General features: G+C 38.5%; 1 protein-coding gene across 1 annotated transcript in view; it reads right to left on the reverse strand.

The window, feature by feature from the left end:
• NCKAP5 (NCK associated protein 5) overlaps window positions 1–16696 on the reverse strand; it is a 372817-nt gene that overhangs the window by 242992 nt on the left and 113129 nt on the right. Inside the window, exon 3 of the mRNA XM_017820947.1 lies at window positions 7955–8032. Coding sequence (XP_017676436.1) covers window positions 7955–8032 — 78 coding nt within the window. The remainder of the gene's footprint in view (window positions 1–7954; window positions 8033–16696) is intronic.

The raw sequence follows: 16696 nt of genomic DNA on the forward strand, positions 1-16696 counted from the left end.
TAAGGGAAACTTTGAGAAAGCTGTGAAATACCTCCCTCAGCTCTTCCAGCCCGATTACAGTCAGCATTGGAGCTAGGCAGGAGGTGAGGTGAGCCTCCTGGGTAAGGCTAGCTACAGATCTAAAACCCACTTCTGCAAAAATACACCCCACTACATTTGGATCTTTAGGTGCCAAGCACACACAAAGCCTGGACAGAGGTGCTGACAGTCGCAGTAGAAAGCAGGAAGATGACAGTGGATGGATGGATCATTGCAAGCTTAACATTAAATAGCAGGAAGAGGTGATGTCATAGCAATATTTTGGTTGCACAGGTGTCCTGCTTTCAACTCTAGCAATATTTTTCCTTTAACAGGCCCAGCCAGATGACACAGGATCTACATCCATGGTTTTCTCTATGTTAAAAACTGTTGCATCAGCACAGCAGCATCAATGTACTTTAAAACAAACTGCCTTGAGAGAACAGGGCAGAGCCCTTCTCTCCTTCTTCCTGTGCCACTACCCATCCATTGATCATTTACTTCATACTGTGGAGTGACAAGGGCCAAGGACAGGAGTTGCAGAGGACACTTCCAAAGAAAGGTCTCCTCTTCTACACCTCATCATGCTGTGAACTGTAAACACAAGAAAACATTACTCCATCACAGAACATGGGAAAAGATTGCCACTAATCATATTTTAAGCCATAGAACCTTTTAAAGATTCAAGCAGTGATGCAGGAACTTCATCCCTTAGACTGGAGTGAACAGGCTGACCATACACAATTCCCATGCTGTGACATGAGAACACAGCAAAACTCTGGCTTACACTCCATTACTTACTTTTCTCTGTTAAAAAGGAATTACCTTATTTTTTGTTTCATCCTTGGGGCTGAGGAGATGAAAACCATTTCTCACTTTGTGTGGAACAATGAGGCCCTGTTCTCACTTGGGGTCTTAAAACTCTGGCTTTAATGTAATTTAGGGGGGAAAAAAAAAGGTTGACCATTACAGAATGAAATAGAAATGCTAAACTTGATTATTTAACTTCTCTTTCACGAGTTAAACTGATTCACAGGGAAAGGTGCTAACCCAACTCGCATGACTTCATGTACAATTTCTCCCTGGCCTCTTCTACATCTGCCATCAGGACTGCCCTGTTTGTAGACTTCATTAGTGAAACCGATCGGTGAGGTACCATTCCTTAAAAATAACAAATTCATAAATTCTCCATTTCTTCTTCCATAAACCCACCACCCCATCTAAAACTGCATCTCACAGCCTGTATCTGTGCACTGCTCATATCTATAATGCGTTTTGACATCCTGTGTTTATAAGAACCCAAATTCTCAGTTGTTGCCTTGATGTAAATCCATAGGTTTTCCTCTGCCAAATAGGAACCAGGCCTTTGTGTAAAGATACAGTTGGTCAGTTTTAGAGAAGACTTTGGGGAAATGTCACTGTTACTTGTACAAACTATTCTTTGCTCTGCGAATAATACCAATAAAATAATTGGGATTATCTGAGGAGTGAAATATGATTCAATTTGGATAATCATGGCTGTGCAAAGACATTAGTGGAAGAGTAAACAGCACCAAATAATAAAGAGAAGCTACAGACAGTTTCCATTTGGAAAAGTTTGATTTTTAAAAAAGGAGTAGATAATCAGAACACCATTTGGTAATTGCGTATTCATTTCTTGTAGATCGTTACGTTGATCTGTTAATTGGCTTCATATCTGAGAACTGGGGAGTGTGATGTTTCAGATGAGCAGGTGCCCCAAGGTTTCCCCACATGGCCAGACTTTGGGGTCAGCCCGTGTTGCCCCACGCAGGGACGCAGCAGTTGTGCAGCGCGTCCATGGCGTGCCTGGTGCTGCTACCTGAGCTTCCCTGCACCGCAGGGGACACAGACAAAAAACCTGCCACTTACACTTAGCTGCAGATAAAATCACCTCAAAGCATATTTTTTTTTCCCCTCACCCTAAATAGCCACTACAGTAATATGTATATCTGCATACACAGAAGAATTTGTTCTTATAAAAAAATCTAAAACAAACGCGGAACCATGCCGGGATTATACATTTCATTTCCCAGCATACAAATGAGGATCTAATTTATCTGGGCTGTTCATGCATTTTGCTTTTAACAAACACCCATATGCCAAATAGACCTTCCACATACTTCCCTGCTGGAGTTTTTTTTCCTTTCAACTTGGTAGGGAACATTTGTGATCCTTATTCTACCAAATATATCTAAAGAATATATTTTGCTCAAGGCCTTCTATTTTATAATTTAAGAGAAACAAATCAATTCATGGCTCCAGTAGTCTCGCTATTATGACAAGCAGGCATCTGTGCAAAAATATCCCAATCCCTAATTAATTACAGAATGTTATTAAGATTTAAAAATTTAACATTGGTTAATTTATTTAATTTTATAAACACAGCCGCTATATGAAGTTACTTTTTAAGGACCACTTTTCCATCTTTTGCTTGCAATTTTAAAATCTGGGTAGTTTAGCACAGATACAGAGTTATTTGCTTGTATCAAGACTGTTTTCTGTTCAGAGGGTTCCCAGTCCTTTATGTAATGACTTTAATAACTAAGGCTTGACTCTTCACTCCTGACTCATGCAGCACTGATGGGCAGTGTTAATGGGAGTTTTTTCCAATTAAAGGAAACAGGCTGAGAGTCATATTCTTTAAAATTAATACTTGCTATGAATGTATAATGCCAAAGTCATTTTAGGTCATATTTCTCATATACCACAGCACATTGAGTTGAGCTTAATTTTAAGTCAGCTTAGTAAATACTCCACAAAAACATGCCCTGTCAGAGTTAAAGTGACTCACTGTGGAAAGAGATTTACTTACTGACCAGGTAAAGAGCTGCACATAAAATTACTATCAACTTTATTCAGATGAGGACAATTATTTTATATGACTAATTAGTGGAGCTAATAAAAAATTTGAACAGGTGTAAACTTCTGTGAGGCATCTATATTTGTCTGAAAGACAGTGATCAGTCTTGACTTGAACATTGAGATAAATTATACTCAAATATGCACTGCTTCTGCTGCAACAGCAACAAGTGGTCTAGCAGCTATCCAGCCTTTTCCCTTGGTTACATGTTCAATATTTATAGTGGACTTACTTAGTCCATCAGGTTCATTTGTAATCTTTAAACTATCCTCTCTTAGTTTTCTATGATTCTATTAAAAATACAATTTATGAGGCAAACAGTAAAAACTTTGCTTTTCTCTACATTTGTTAGTCAATCTAACCAAGTTTAGTCCTGAAGAAGTATCTTTAGCAACCGTGCTGCAAGATGGGCATTGTACCGGGGAGCCAAGGGAAGTGAGCAGTTCTCATTCACAGATAGTACAATGGCAGTGCTTTTTGTGGCCTGTAACTACATCTGCACTGCTCACTGAACCATCCACATTTACACTCATCTAAAGAAAAGCACATTTGGCCAAAAATCAGATACATTTTTAATTGGTATCTTCATGCGCATATTTAAACACTAATCCTTGGTAGAAATGCTCATCTGAAGCAGTACTGTGAGCTCTGTTACAGGAGTTGGTAGTCTTATATGATTTTTATCTACATTTTTTGTGGTTTTTCACACCTAAAGTCACAAATCAGAAGCCTCAGCTTTAGAGAGACGTATATGATGTTACAATGTTAGTTGGAAGCATCTGAGTACCTGTGGTGACTGAGTGATCCCTAATTGCCACTCAACTCTGCTCTTCCTCAGTCAGCCCCAGCTACAAATACTAAGGAAACTAAAAAAAATACATCAATGTTTTCATGGATTTTACAAATTTACCATATATATCCAGCAGTGCTGTGGAGATGTAGGGGATGTAGGGGAAAAAAAACCACAACAAAACACCACCCCAGCAAAACAAAACACTGACAAAATGAGAGACAGGTGTTAGTAGCTAATAGCACAAAAACACCTTTTTCCTGGCTTTATCCATTACCAAGATGATGTGACTAGACAGGTGGATCAAGAAGCAAAGTAGAAGGAAGCTTCATGCTCTTACCACACCTGACCATACCACACCAATCTCTGTCCACTGATCTTAGACTACAACAATTTTGGGAGATGATTAATTTCAAATGCAGTCTATTACTCACATTAGCATCATAGGCCAGAGGCAACTTTTGTTATGAGAAACTTCAAGACTGGGTTAAAATGAGGTTTTGGCCCCAAGACCTGGCTGCTTAGACCTTAATTCCCCTTGGGCCAAGTAACTAAGCCCCTGGCAAGAGAAAGATACTTGTGCAGAGCATGACCTTATTTAGCTGGGGTAGCATTTGTTTTTTTCTCAGCCTTCATTACTGTAATATCGTATATAGGGTTTTTCATTTGTTTGCCATGCAACTTATTCCCTTAAGATTAGTCTTTTTCTAGTCAAGCAGTTTAAAGCTAATCACAGTTGTTATTTTAATCTGTGCTCACCATTAAGAATTCTTGCAAAGCTATTTTGTTTGTTAGCAATTACGGTCTCCCAATGGAAGTTCATGATTACAGCAAAAGCAACCTGTTTAATACTTGGCACCTCTTTAGTACACAGGCATTAAAAACAGGAGAACAGAAGCATGCTAATAGTGCTGATGAAAGCAGAGCAAATTACATACTCCTTTGAAAACACAGCACTGGAGAAATGCCATGCAGTTCTCATGTACATTTCTGCTCCCTCCCCTCTGTGTTTTACATTACTGTAATAAGGTAAGAAAGTGCTGTTGAGCTTTCATTCATTTATCATATGATGGTCATGTCTGAAATGTAGCATATCCTCATGTTTTCACCAAGGCAGCATTTATTAGTAGCACTACTAATAAAATTCCCTGGAAAGGTCTTAAGACCAGGGTCTGACCCCTGCATGTAGCTCAAACTGCTACATCAGGCAAGCACCCTATGCTGAAATATGACTTCTTTCTTCTGTCAAGAGGCTTAGTAATTGCTGTCACTGATCTATGCATCAAGACTTAAAAATTATTATCTACTGTCAAGGTCAATTAGCAAAGATCACAAGAACAAATTTTTGCTTTTCATGTTGATTGTCCATGTGATTCTACCATAAAAATTATACATATTAATACCCATTAGCTGAGTTCAAACATTAAATGGGTGTGTAAGAAAGAACACTGAAAGGGGATCCCCCACCCCTGACCCAATTCTGTCCTGCTTAAAGTTATTTCCAGATGAGATAGGGCAGAGAAATCTAAAATAATCTTTTTTTTTTTTTTTTTCAAACTGATACATGGGGATACACAGCCACTATTGTGCATCACTTCCAGTGATAAATGTTGGTGATTTACACCGACAGGTCAAATTTGTCTCACATTGGATAAATGTATTTTGTTTAAACATGAGAAAGGGGGAACCACTGACGACTCAAACATGCCATCATTTTCATCATTCTTCATGTGAAAATAACTACTGTGAAATGTTCAGTATAAGAAAAGCTACGTTAATGAAGTCTGCATCTTCACAAACTAGTGAGGTGCCTTCACTCATTGTCAAGGTTTTAAGGACGAAACATCTGAAGCTGGGCTAGAGGTCTGTTTTAGTAGAAAGCTATAAAACGTGACCTAACCATAGTCAGTTCTCCTGGGACAGCAATTACAGCAATAAATGTTTCACAGCAGATGCTAATGCCGTGTATAAACAGTCATCCCCTAAAATGAAAAGAAATTTTGGCCCCCACATGTCTTTTTGGGTCCCATTGTACTTGTGGAAATGTAAGGGAAATGTAAAATTGATATGCACACCATGACATCGGCTTTAGTCTCCTCTGTCTTAGCCTGGCCCCTATAAATCTGTCCCGGCTGTAAGTAATGCTGAAGGAGCTAAACGGTCACAATTTGTGTCTGTCGTTTTTATGAGCTCGCCTGGAGTAAAGTGGGGGTTATTGGTCAATGTCAGGTTCAGCACCCAGTGACCCACTGGGTTAAAATCATGGTAGTCACAAATCAAGAGCATAATGAAGTCTGAGAAGACGGCTATGCTGATTTATTAGGACATCTGTCTGGCTATAGACAGCCGAGCACTGCCCCTGTGTAGTGCCAGCTATTAGCATAATCCTTGCCATGAAACTTCTTAGAGATTTAAAAGAGAGAAATAAAGTGTTCAAAGCGGACCGGCAAAACCAGAAGGGTTTTTCTTGTAATGCTCATTACAGGTCTTAACTTTTTATGCCAACACCCCACAAAAAGAATGAAAATAAATTAATATTAAAAATAGATTACTGCTTTGAGTTTTCCAAAACCACTGAATTTTCAGAACACATCTGAATGTGTTCATAATGAAGTGAAGTCACTACCCCTGCTACTTTTCAAAGACTTTTTAATGTTTTAAATTTTTATTATTCATTTATATTTAACCCAGTGGTGTCATCTGCATATAATGTTACCACCTTCATTCTTACAAAACTAGTCTCTGTAATCTTAAATGAAAACTTGGGGGGTTTTGTGCCAATTACTTTGACTACTTTTTAAAAAAAAGGCAGGAATTAAGCACAAACTTTCTGAGTTTCGCGTATAAATGAGACTTAGTCCATATTATAATGCTGTATGCTGTAAATGCCGTAATGCTACTTAATTTCACATAGGTCAAGAGGTTTGTGAGGTGCATATCAACTAGTATTGGCATGTGCAAAGTTAAGATTTTTTTGTACATGAGAGGCATTCAGCTGAAAAATCAAACAAACCATTATTTCTCCCTTGATCAAAACTAAGGTGAAATAGGATTCAGTATGAAGATTAAATTATTCCCCAAAGATTACTTTATATTCGACTATGTATTTTAAAAGATTGTCAATGCTCATATGTTCTTTAGAAAAAAAATAAGTTAAATATTGCATTTGAAAAAAACTTCTGTGAATGTTGAAAGTGTTTCATCACTGGTATTATTCCATTTCCACTGTATTAAATGTTAACTTAGATAGGAGTTAAGCTCATAACTAGAAAAAACATGAGATAGTGAGTAGTTAATAAATAGGTGCTAAATACTTCAAAATACAAGGTACAAGCAAACATTGCCATTGTGCAGAGCTTTTTAGACCAGCTATGATAATAACAATTCTATACAAATAGAAAGTCTGGAAGAATTAATTCAAAAATTATCAAGACATAATTAACTCATTAAGGCTGTGAGACTTCTGAGGCTCCTGAAGATTAGGTAATTTCTTTGTTAGCTTTTATCAATAAAATTCCCGTTGTAAAGAGGAAACTACATCTGGAATGAAGGGAGGACCCTTTTGCAAGAGCTGAGGACCTCCATCTGTGAGTAGATGACAAGTACAAAACCAGAGGAGCACACAGAGGTTTTAAGGTCTTACAACCAACTTACAGAGGGTCGCAGAGTTAGAGATCTTCAGAAGTGCTTGTGAAGTTAAGATATTTGCTGTAGGCAGCATGGAAAAACCCACTAGCATGTGGGTTTGCTTGAACCTGAGTGCCCTCTGCTTTGCTTGAACCAGAGAGAACTCTGCGCAACGTGAACAGAGAAGAAATAGAAAATCTGGACTATCAAGAGCACTGCAAAATTGTAAACCTGTGTTTATTTTAGTTTCAAGACTCCCAGTTGCTCATGCTGCTGTGCTGATGTTTGGGCTGTAGTTTGTGTGTCATTCAGTGAAAACACTTATATTCAAGAATATAAGACAATTTATTAAATTCAGTCCATTTAAAAGAATCTGAAGTAGAGTTAGCATCCATTGCTTAGAAACTTTAACATGAAGAAACCTGTGCATGTATGTAACTGCCCTGATTATCAAAGCAAGATTCAACTTGTGTGTGATGCCCTACTTATTTCATTAAATAAGATTTGCTAGTCTGCAAGGAATTAAAAAATGGAGAAGCTGAATACCCAATCATTTATTTTAACTCAAAAATGAAAACTATGAAATGCAGTATTTTTTCCAAAATAGCAACATAAATAAATGTGTTTGTGCATAGTACTTGCCTCCATAAATTCCAGCGTTGTTCTTCCAGCTGAGTCACTAAATGCTCTATGTATTTGTTGGAGTCCATATATTCCTAAATGAAAAATTATTAAAAGGTTAGCTATTCAACATCGAAAACATTTGTACAATGAGTCAGTTTGTGGAGTCCACTTTCATTTTGCTCCCTAAGTTATCCCAAGTACATAGAAATCACAGTGATGTAAAAATCTAGATTAAAGCCACTTTGGGATTCATACCATGCACTTTTCAGAGATTATTTGAGTGGAAGACAAAAGAGGCTGAGGATACACAAGCAGCACAAATGAATTAGTGAACATGTAACTACATATCCCAATGTAATCTAAGCCCAGAATAATCTTTCCCAAATCCAGACTGAAAAATAACTTCTTAGCAGTGCAGTCACTGTTTCAGTGCACATTTTGTTTACTTTAGACATAAATCAAAGTGAACTGAATATTTGACTCAAATATTTATTTTGTGGACAGTATGAAAAATATTATAGCATGTACCCTATTTGAAAATGAAGCTATAATTCAGCTCCAATATAATTTTCCAGTTCAACTTTTGCAGAAGCTATAACTTGCGATATAAGCTATATGAAAGCCCCATACTTGTGTCTAGACAAATTTTTGATAAATAATCTCGATCAGATGAACAATTTGGATTTTTTTCTTATTGAAGCCTGTTCTTTAAGCTCGATGCAAAGAGATGATGTTTATTCTCAGCAGAGAAATCTGTCAGTAATAGAAATATACCACTTCATTTCCAGGAGGAAAGCAACATCAGTGTTATTTATATCAAATATTTCAGAATGAACCCACAGAATAACATGATATTGTATGATATATTTGTATGACAGCAGTACCAACACAGCCACATTACTATTATTCTGAAAGCCTATCAGTAATAATATAACTCTCCTGAAATATCTCAGCAAACCAAAATTATGTCTCAAGCCTCATACTTCAGGAAATAACAAGTTTTGGAGTACTATATAGAAAAGAATCCATCTTCAGTTTCTGGAGAAAGAAGCTCCATTTTTATAGCTCCACTGTTTTACCTTCAGACTCATCACAAAACCACTTTGTGGAGTTCTTGTTTGTGTTAGCAGTTGTTTCTTTACAAATATTACTATTTGTTTTGTGTAAAAATAGGGGTTTTTGTTGCAAAGTATTTGGTTCTTCTGAGCCATTTACCTTCATGACCAGAAATATGAGACAGCCACCACAGGGACACTACTTCATCATGTCTTCTCAAGGTAAAGATAAATGTTAGCTGATTGCAATAATCATAATATTTTAAAAAATATGCATTTTTATTTTTCAGGACTGGAACTGTTCCAAGTTTTTATTCCAAGTAATTATTTTATTGTTCTGTTTGAGAGAATTCGTGAGTGACTGAGAGCAAGAGAGAGAGAGAAAGGTTCCTCAAAGGTTATCATGACACAAAGCATCTCATCTGTCCCTGGCACAGATGAGTTCAACAATGCTCCCGAGGAGCCTGTGGAAATGCATCTCAGTCATATCCTTGAAAAGCTTTGGTTATTGTGAAAATTTCCATTAAACTCTGAGGCTGCCCGAAGCTTAAATTTTATTCTAATTGCTCTAAATAGAAGTATCTTGTAGATGTTTCTTTCAGAAAACATTAAATAATGTAAATCCCATGAAACACCATCGACTTCAGTGGCAATTAGCAGCAAGCTTCTTCTAAGCTAATATAAGTAAAGTCATTCTGCAATATTAGAGTTCACAAAAATATACTGTACAAATAAATAATGATTAGTTGCAGTATCAAGTTCTTTAAAAGAAGTTGCCTTTTTTAGTTAATTTTTTTTACTACAATGAATCTGGCATAAATTAGTATTAATACCTTTACATCTTTTTAATGTAATATTAAACAATATTCCTGATTTATTCATCAGTGCACTTTGCCCTACAGGCAAAGATAGGATCAGCAGTTTTATTCTGCATAATTCTACCACAATAATGTAAAAAACTCATTCTGAAGCAATTTTCTCAAAAATATTGTCTAGAAATAAAGACAATGGGGAAAAAGGAAGCAATATGTTTATTCTGTATGACTGCTGCTTTAATGTTGAATTTTTCCTGTGGCAAATCAGAAATATTATTCTGTTGCTCTTTGAAAACCTGCAACTCAGGAGTATGTGATCTGCCAGTGTGAAAAAGTGATGTAAAAAAATCAACCATGATTTGATCAGAAGATCGTGGTTAGCAGTACCTCCTTTCTTCTGGCACACTCATGTGCCAGCTGTGTCTGAAACAGGCCATCTGCTTCAGACATCTCTGTTCCTAAGACCCGGTTTTTGCTCTTTTCTGTTATCATCTCTCCCAAAAGGCCAAATTCTGCAATCCCTGGATCAGTACCCAGTGTCATCATTTTCTCAATGTGAAGCAAATAGCAAACAGTCACTTGAGATTTACAGCAACTTTTTGATTTAGAATAACCTGGCACATTCAGTGATAGCAGAAAATGTGAGTAAACCCCCAAAGTAATCACACTTGTTTATGGTTGGATTCAATGACCTTGAAGGTCTTTTCCTGCCTACATGATTCTATGACTCTGTTTTCACAAAGACAATTCACACAATTCAGTAAAGTACCAACATTTCACAGTAACCAATAGATCACATTGAGAGGGGTAATATAAGTATTTTATGTCTTCCTTGGAGCAATGTCAGACAAATGCTTGCACCATGTAGGCTTTGAGTGGCATGGCTAATTGTGGAGCCTGAAAAATTACATGGACCGTCATTTTCTGATGTAAGCATATGACTCCAGGAGTTTGCATTAGTGGAAGGAGGATCCAAGTGACCCACAGATACATGAGAAAAGTACCTTTTCCTTATCAAAACAGACACAAGATACAATAACTGAGTAAGGATAAGAATCATTGAGGTAGACACAAGTGGTGCTTATAGTAAACACTATTAAGACAAATCAATCAAATAGAAGAGAAAGGCCATGAAAGCACAGAGGCCCCAGGGTTTCAAAAGGGGGTTACAATTCTGCCTGTTAACCCTAGAAAGCTGGACACTGAGCACCTGCAAAGCTGGAGGGAGTAAGGCTGTGTAAGGCCAAGTCAACATTTCCAAAATGATGCAGCATTTTTAATCTGAAGTTGGAGACTTCGAATTAGAGTATTTTTATACATTTGATGACATTACATAGCAATTGTGCTGGTTGTAGAATTGCCATCCATGCTGTTATTCACAATTGGACCAGACCTTGGCAGCCTGTGCTGTGCTGGCTCTGCTTTGAGTCCCACTCCAACCTCCAGTAGTTCCTCCCAGCTTGCAGGATTACTGAGTTCGTGATGCAAAAAAAATAAAAAATCCTTTTCAGCATGAGTGAAACCTACCCCTTTTCTTCTCAATTACTTTGCTTCCAGACAGGAGAGTTTCACTCCTTCCTCTATCCTGTGATGGCATATAACTCCACTGTTTTGTGGAAAAAACCTTCTGTAATACGTTTAAATGCAGTAGAAAATTTTTCTAACAGCTGCATGTATTCTGGCATGCAGGAGTTGGTATGCAAATGTCACATACCAGCTCATCTAATTTAGAGAGCATTAGAGAATTGCTTTACCCAAATTATCACTGGTTTGAGCTGAAGCACAAGCCTACAAATACACCTAAATATGTTTTCTGACAGAACTAAATATCTCGTTTTGCAATGCTTAATTGTTTTGCTAATTTTTTTATTTTTCTTTTCTTTGTTAACTGGACAGCTGTCAGGAAAAAACAAGGAAGAGAAAGGAAATGAAGTGCCTCCACTGAGGCCCAGGATCCACTGCTCAGTATTTTGGTTGGTTACATGGGTATTTGTTCTGGCATATCCATATTGTTGTGCTGGGCAGGGTATCAGAAATTATACAGCCCACAGAACATTTTCCCATCCATTGTTACAGAGCAAACCCTTAGAGCAACCTCAGGCTTGCAGCTCAGGAGTCCCTTGCTGGAAACTGGAGGTGATAAATTCAAGCTAAAGAAATAGCTCGTAGTCTCTGCCTGTCTTAAGGAACTTGCACAGCTTGGTATCAAAGAGAGTTTAATGAGCTTAGCGATATGTGAAAAGGATTAAGGATACCAGCAAATCACTTGATTACGTACTTAATTCAATAGGGCTACTCACGTGCTGGAAGCGACCACGTGCTTCGGTGCTGCTCTGGGCAGGGGGCACGGGGAGGTGGGCAGGATGGAGTGGGACTGGGTCAGCCTGCAGCAGGGACACCCCAGCTCCCCTAAACCCACACACCTCATCCAGGCATGCAGGGACATGGCAGATGCCCTGCCTGCCTCTGCTCTCCCTGTCCCGAACAGGAGATGGAAGCCCTCAAGCTTCCATCCAGACCTGAGTGCATGGCTAGGATGCCTGAGCTGTGCAGAAAACAGGAAAACTGGGACACAGACTAGGCAGACCAGTTTTGAATCAGGGCTGGGAAGTAAATGTTCTATTCGGCCCTGCAGAGCCTGAAGCATCCCATTCCTCCCTGGTACATCTGACTCCCAGTTCGGTTGGAATGGACACTGCCCAGATGGCCCTAACACACTGTTCCACAACACTATCCCTTATTCCCTTAATATTTGTATGTGGACCAGACAGGAAACCACCAGCATGGATTCAGGCTCTTGTGCTTCACAGAGGAAGACACTGGGCACTGGGGAGTAGAGAAAAACACCAAACGAACAACCTGACAAGCACACAGACAAGTTCCCCCGAGTGTCTGCAGCCGTCCAGCCCTGGAGACCAGGAACTCCATGGAGAGCCCAAAATCATCTGTTACAGTTCAGAAAGTCGCATTTTCACAGGGAATGGTTATTAGAAATCAAACAACAACAAAGCTGTCTGCAGTCAAACAGCAGACTGTTGCAATTAGGAAATGATGTTAACAAAGCAACAAAGGGGATATATAAGCTGTTACATTAAGTGTGGAGACACAAGTCATTTTCGAAGGATCTTGGAAGAGTGCCCTGGGGTAAAGCTTTAGATCTAGGGAAAGTGACTTCAGAGACTATTATAACTTCTGTAAAATATTTATTTTTGTTTTCATCCTGCTGCATAAACCTCTGATAGAAAATACTCTTTTCCAGCAGCCTAAGAGGACATATATATATATTTATATAAATGTATTCTTGTCTGGACTGTTTTTCACGTATGAAACAAATATAATTGAGATTTGAGTGAGCTATCTGCTGCACACTAAAAATGAATCAGGTACAAAAAAGGATAAAACCTCTTTGGATTAATATTTCTGTCACTCTCTTCAATACCACACCTGGCTAGACTGCTCACCTTTGGTCTTAAATAGCAATGAAAGCAAAACTGTGTGGCTTAGGAAAAGATGATCTCTAAAAACTGCTATTATTTCTGATTTATTCTTTTTCTACCTGATTTCAACATGTTATTTTAATTGCCAGTTTTATTAATAACTGGCATTGAGAGCCTCTGCAGTGGAGCAGAAGGCTGACAAGAGCCCTCATGCACATTACACCATTATGGTAAAAACAGTAATGATTATTTTAATAAATATGTTGAGCAAATTTCTTAATTGTTCAACATCACTTAAGCCTCAGTGAACAGTTCATATTGCATCTCAGCTGCAGTGATCAAAACTGATTTACCAACTCATCTGAAGCCAGTTGCTTTTGTAAAAAATCAGCTGGGTTTTCCTCCTGCTGCTGCCTGGCTTCCGCTTTGCACTCTATTAACAGGCACGATCCAGAGACGGCAGCAGAGTTTAATAAAGCCTGAAATAGCACAAGCTCGTTAACTGATGGACAGATTCTGCACCCTGTGCTCTCTGAATACAGGGATGCAGGGATAGTTCTCAGAGGAATGCTATCCAGATCTGCAGCTGGCACACAGAACCCCGCTGCATTTGAGTTTATGCCAGTTTGTCCCTAAAAAAAGTTCAGGCACGGGTGTAAAACGTGGGTACCCTGCTACTCAGTGATACCTGATGGGGAGAGAGAATGCTATAGTTTTATGCTATTTTCCATTTATGCTATATTTCCATAAAACAATCTGTTTTCCAGTAAGACATTTTCGACCAGCAAATCTCATGGCTCAGGCATGCATGTGCAGGAGAACTGTAAGGACCACTATTCTGCAAGGGCTCTTCCCTGCCTTAGTAGACAAGGAGGTTCTTTGGCAAGAATCGTCACCACCACCATTCAGATTTCCAGATGTTTGGCTGGTTTGGGTAGTTATAAATAGATTTTTTTGTACAAATGCCTTTTACTCCAAAAATTTAGCATTCCTAGAGCCTGAAAGTATCTATGGTCCATGGGAGGTTTGTCATTTCTACTAAATACTGGGCAAATTATTCTGTTTGGCTGTGTAAGAAAAGGAAACTGGATATTTTGTCCAACAGGCAAATCCATGCTATTTTTAGCCAATTTTCTTTCCCCAAAAGAAGTATAAATCAGTTAAAGCAAATACAAATGTGGAATTTATTAGAATCGTCTTGAAATAGAAAAGGATGATATCATAGCAATAAAGTTTGCATTTATTAGTCATCCTCTAAATCATTGAGCTTTTAATACACATTAACAGGTTCTTTGAGCAATAGGTAGGAGGATATGTCCCCTACAGCATAGACAGGTGGATGTCAATGATTTATATTTGGGGCCAAAACAGCCTCCATAAAGGCCAAGTCTCCATGGATACCCATCTGTCCTGAGTGTCACTCACTGTGAATGAGGTTCAGGTGGCTTTTTAGGGCCTGATCGTGGGGGACAGGCAGAGAATAAGAACCATAGCAAATGCAGATGACAGTGCAGAGTATGGGTTGTGCTCACCTGTGCTAGTCCCAGAGGAAGGAAAAGCACCAAGAACTTTTTGAGCTTCTAAACTACCAAAAAGTCACAAAGCAACATTGGAGCAGCCAAAGATTTCAGCAGGAAATTGGAAAAACCTGCCTTTTTGCCAGGAATATGGACAAGTGGTTGTATCAGAGCACCCTGATGGTGTCTCCTGTACAGGCTTGGGGCTGCTCTCCCATTTACCTCAGCCTATGGAAAGTTCTTGTCCTCAGTGAGTATAAAACCTCTTTATATAGTGAAATAGAAAACGAACAAAGTGGAGCTTAGCATAGTGGTACATGTGAGAGTTCCTGGTTGTTAAAAGTTATTGATGACCGTGTGTAAGTTAAGGAGGTGTCAGAGTGGCACAAAAGTTTATAGCCCAGCAATTCCACAAACGAAAAGGTGACTGTTATTTAGGGCAACAGGAATTTGCTATAGCTAAAACAGGCATTCAGAGTTAAAAAACAACCACAAAAAAGAGTGCAAGAAGATGTGCAGATTTTATGAGTTTGCTGCTACACAGTGTGTATATTTACATGAAATAATTAGCTGTAGTCTTGTTTATGTCAAATCCAATTTACATTAATAAACTTCACCCAGCAAAGACACCAATGCTGTATGAAAATGCCCAGAAATGTTAGCAGCCATAATAATGCAGAGTAAACACTAGAGCATTTAATTAATCAGTTTTTGACATTAACAAGTAATTACAATTTCTGAATCATTTCTGTGATGTTTTTTGTGAATATAAATTAACCACAACACATGGAAGAACTGCTGATAGGAGGCATCTGACTTACGTAGACATATGGCACTTGCATGTGACTTCCACTGTCTAAAGAAGACAGGGAGTTATAACAAGGATAGAAAAACATTCCTTGAATCTATTGTAGAGTTGTGGAAATTGAATTCTAAGGTTATTACAGATATTTGGGATTCACAGATAAAGACGCTTCATTCTCGGACTGTATCAGACTTTTTAACTCACTTGGAATAACCACTGTCATCCATCCAACAATAAATACCTCGGGACCTGAAGTTTTCTCTACCATTTTCTTTAATTGCTTTGTTATCACTTGTCCTCACATTTATTCTGGCAGCTTCTGATGAGGAACAATGTACATACACACAAATCAAGCCTATTTCCATATGGGTTTATTTCTCCTTAAAAACAATCTAAATAAAGAAGCAGTAGATGCTCATTAGTTCAATCAGTAAAATTCCATAGTAAAAAATATAAAATATACACTATATATCATAGAATCATTAAATGGCCTGCTTTGGAAGGAACCTTGAAGACCATCCAGTTCCAAAACCTTCTGCCACGGACAGGGACACTTTTCACTAGACCAGGTTGCTCAGCTCCATCCAACCTGTCCTTTAACACTTGTGGGGGTGGGGCATCCACAACTTCTCTGGGTTCACTTATTCCAGTGCCTCCTAATATCTAATCTCAACCTACTCTCAGTTTGAATCACTTCCCCCTCGTCCTGTCACTACATGCTCTAGTAAAAGGTCCACCTCCCTCTTTCTTGTAAGCTCCCTTCACATACATAAAATGTATAAATATAAGTTTAAAAGTCCAACGCAACACTGTAGGCATATCAATCTGATGATCCCAAAATATGTCCAACCATCAGTGGACAAAACAAGATGAGAAAAAGTTCTGAGGATTTCCAGCTTCTGATCCCTGCTCTAAGGACAAGGGTAACCTGGGGTTTAGCAAAATCTGAATTACCAACCCTTTAGTGTCTGTATTGATGGAAAACAGGGAATCTGGAGATGAGCAAAGAGAAGGTGATGTACTGCACTGGAGACTGGAACCTCTTTCCCAGACAGGTTTTGCTTCCTTTCTCCTACCACCTTCTTTTGCCCACCTGCCACACTCTGGTCTAGCCACAAACTTTTTCA

Source organism: Lepidothrix coronata, unplaced genomic scaffold (genome assembly GCF_001604755.1).
Source record: "Lepidothrix coronata isolate B3197 unplaced genomic scaffold, Lepidothrix_coronata-1.0 Scaffold86, whole genome shotgun sequence".
Lineage (NCBI taxonomy): Eukaryota > Metazoa > Chordata > Aves > Passeriformes > Pipridae > Lepidothrix > Lepidothrix coronata.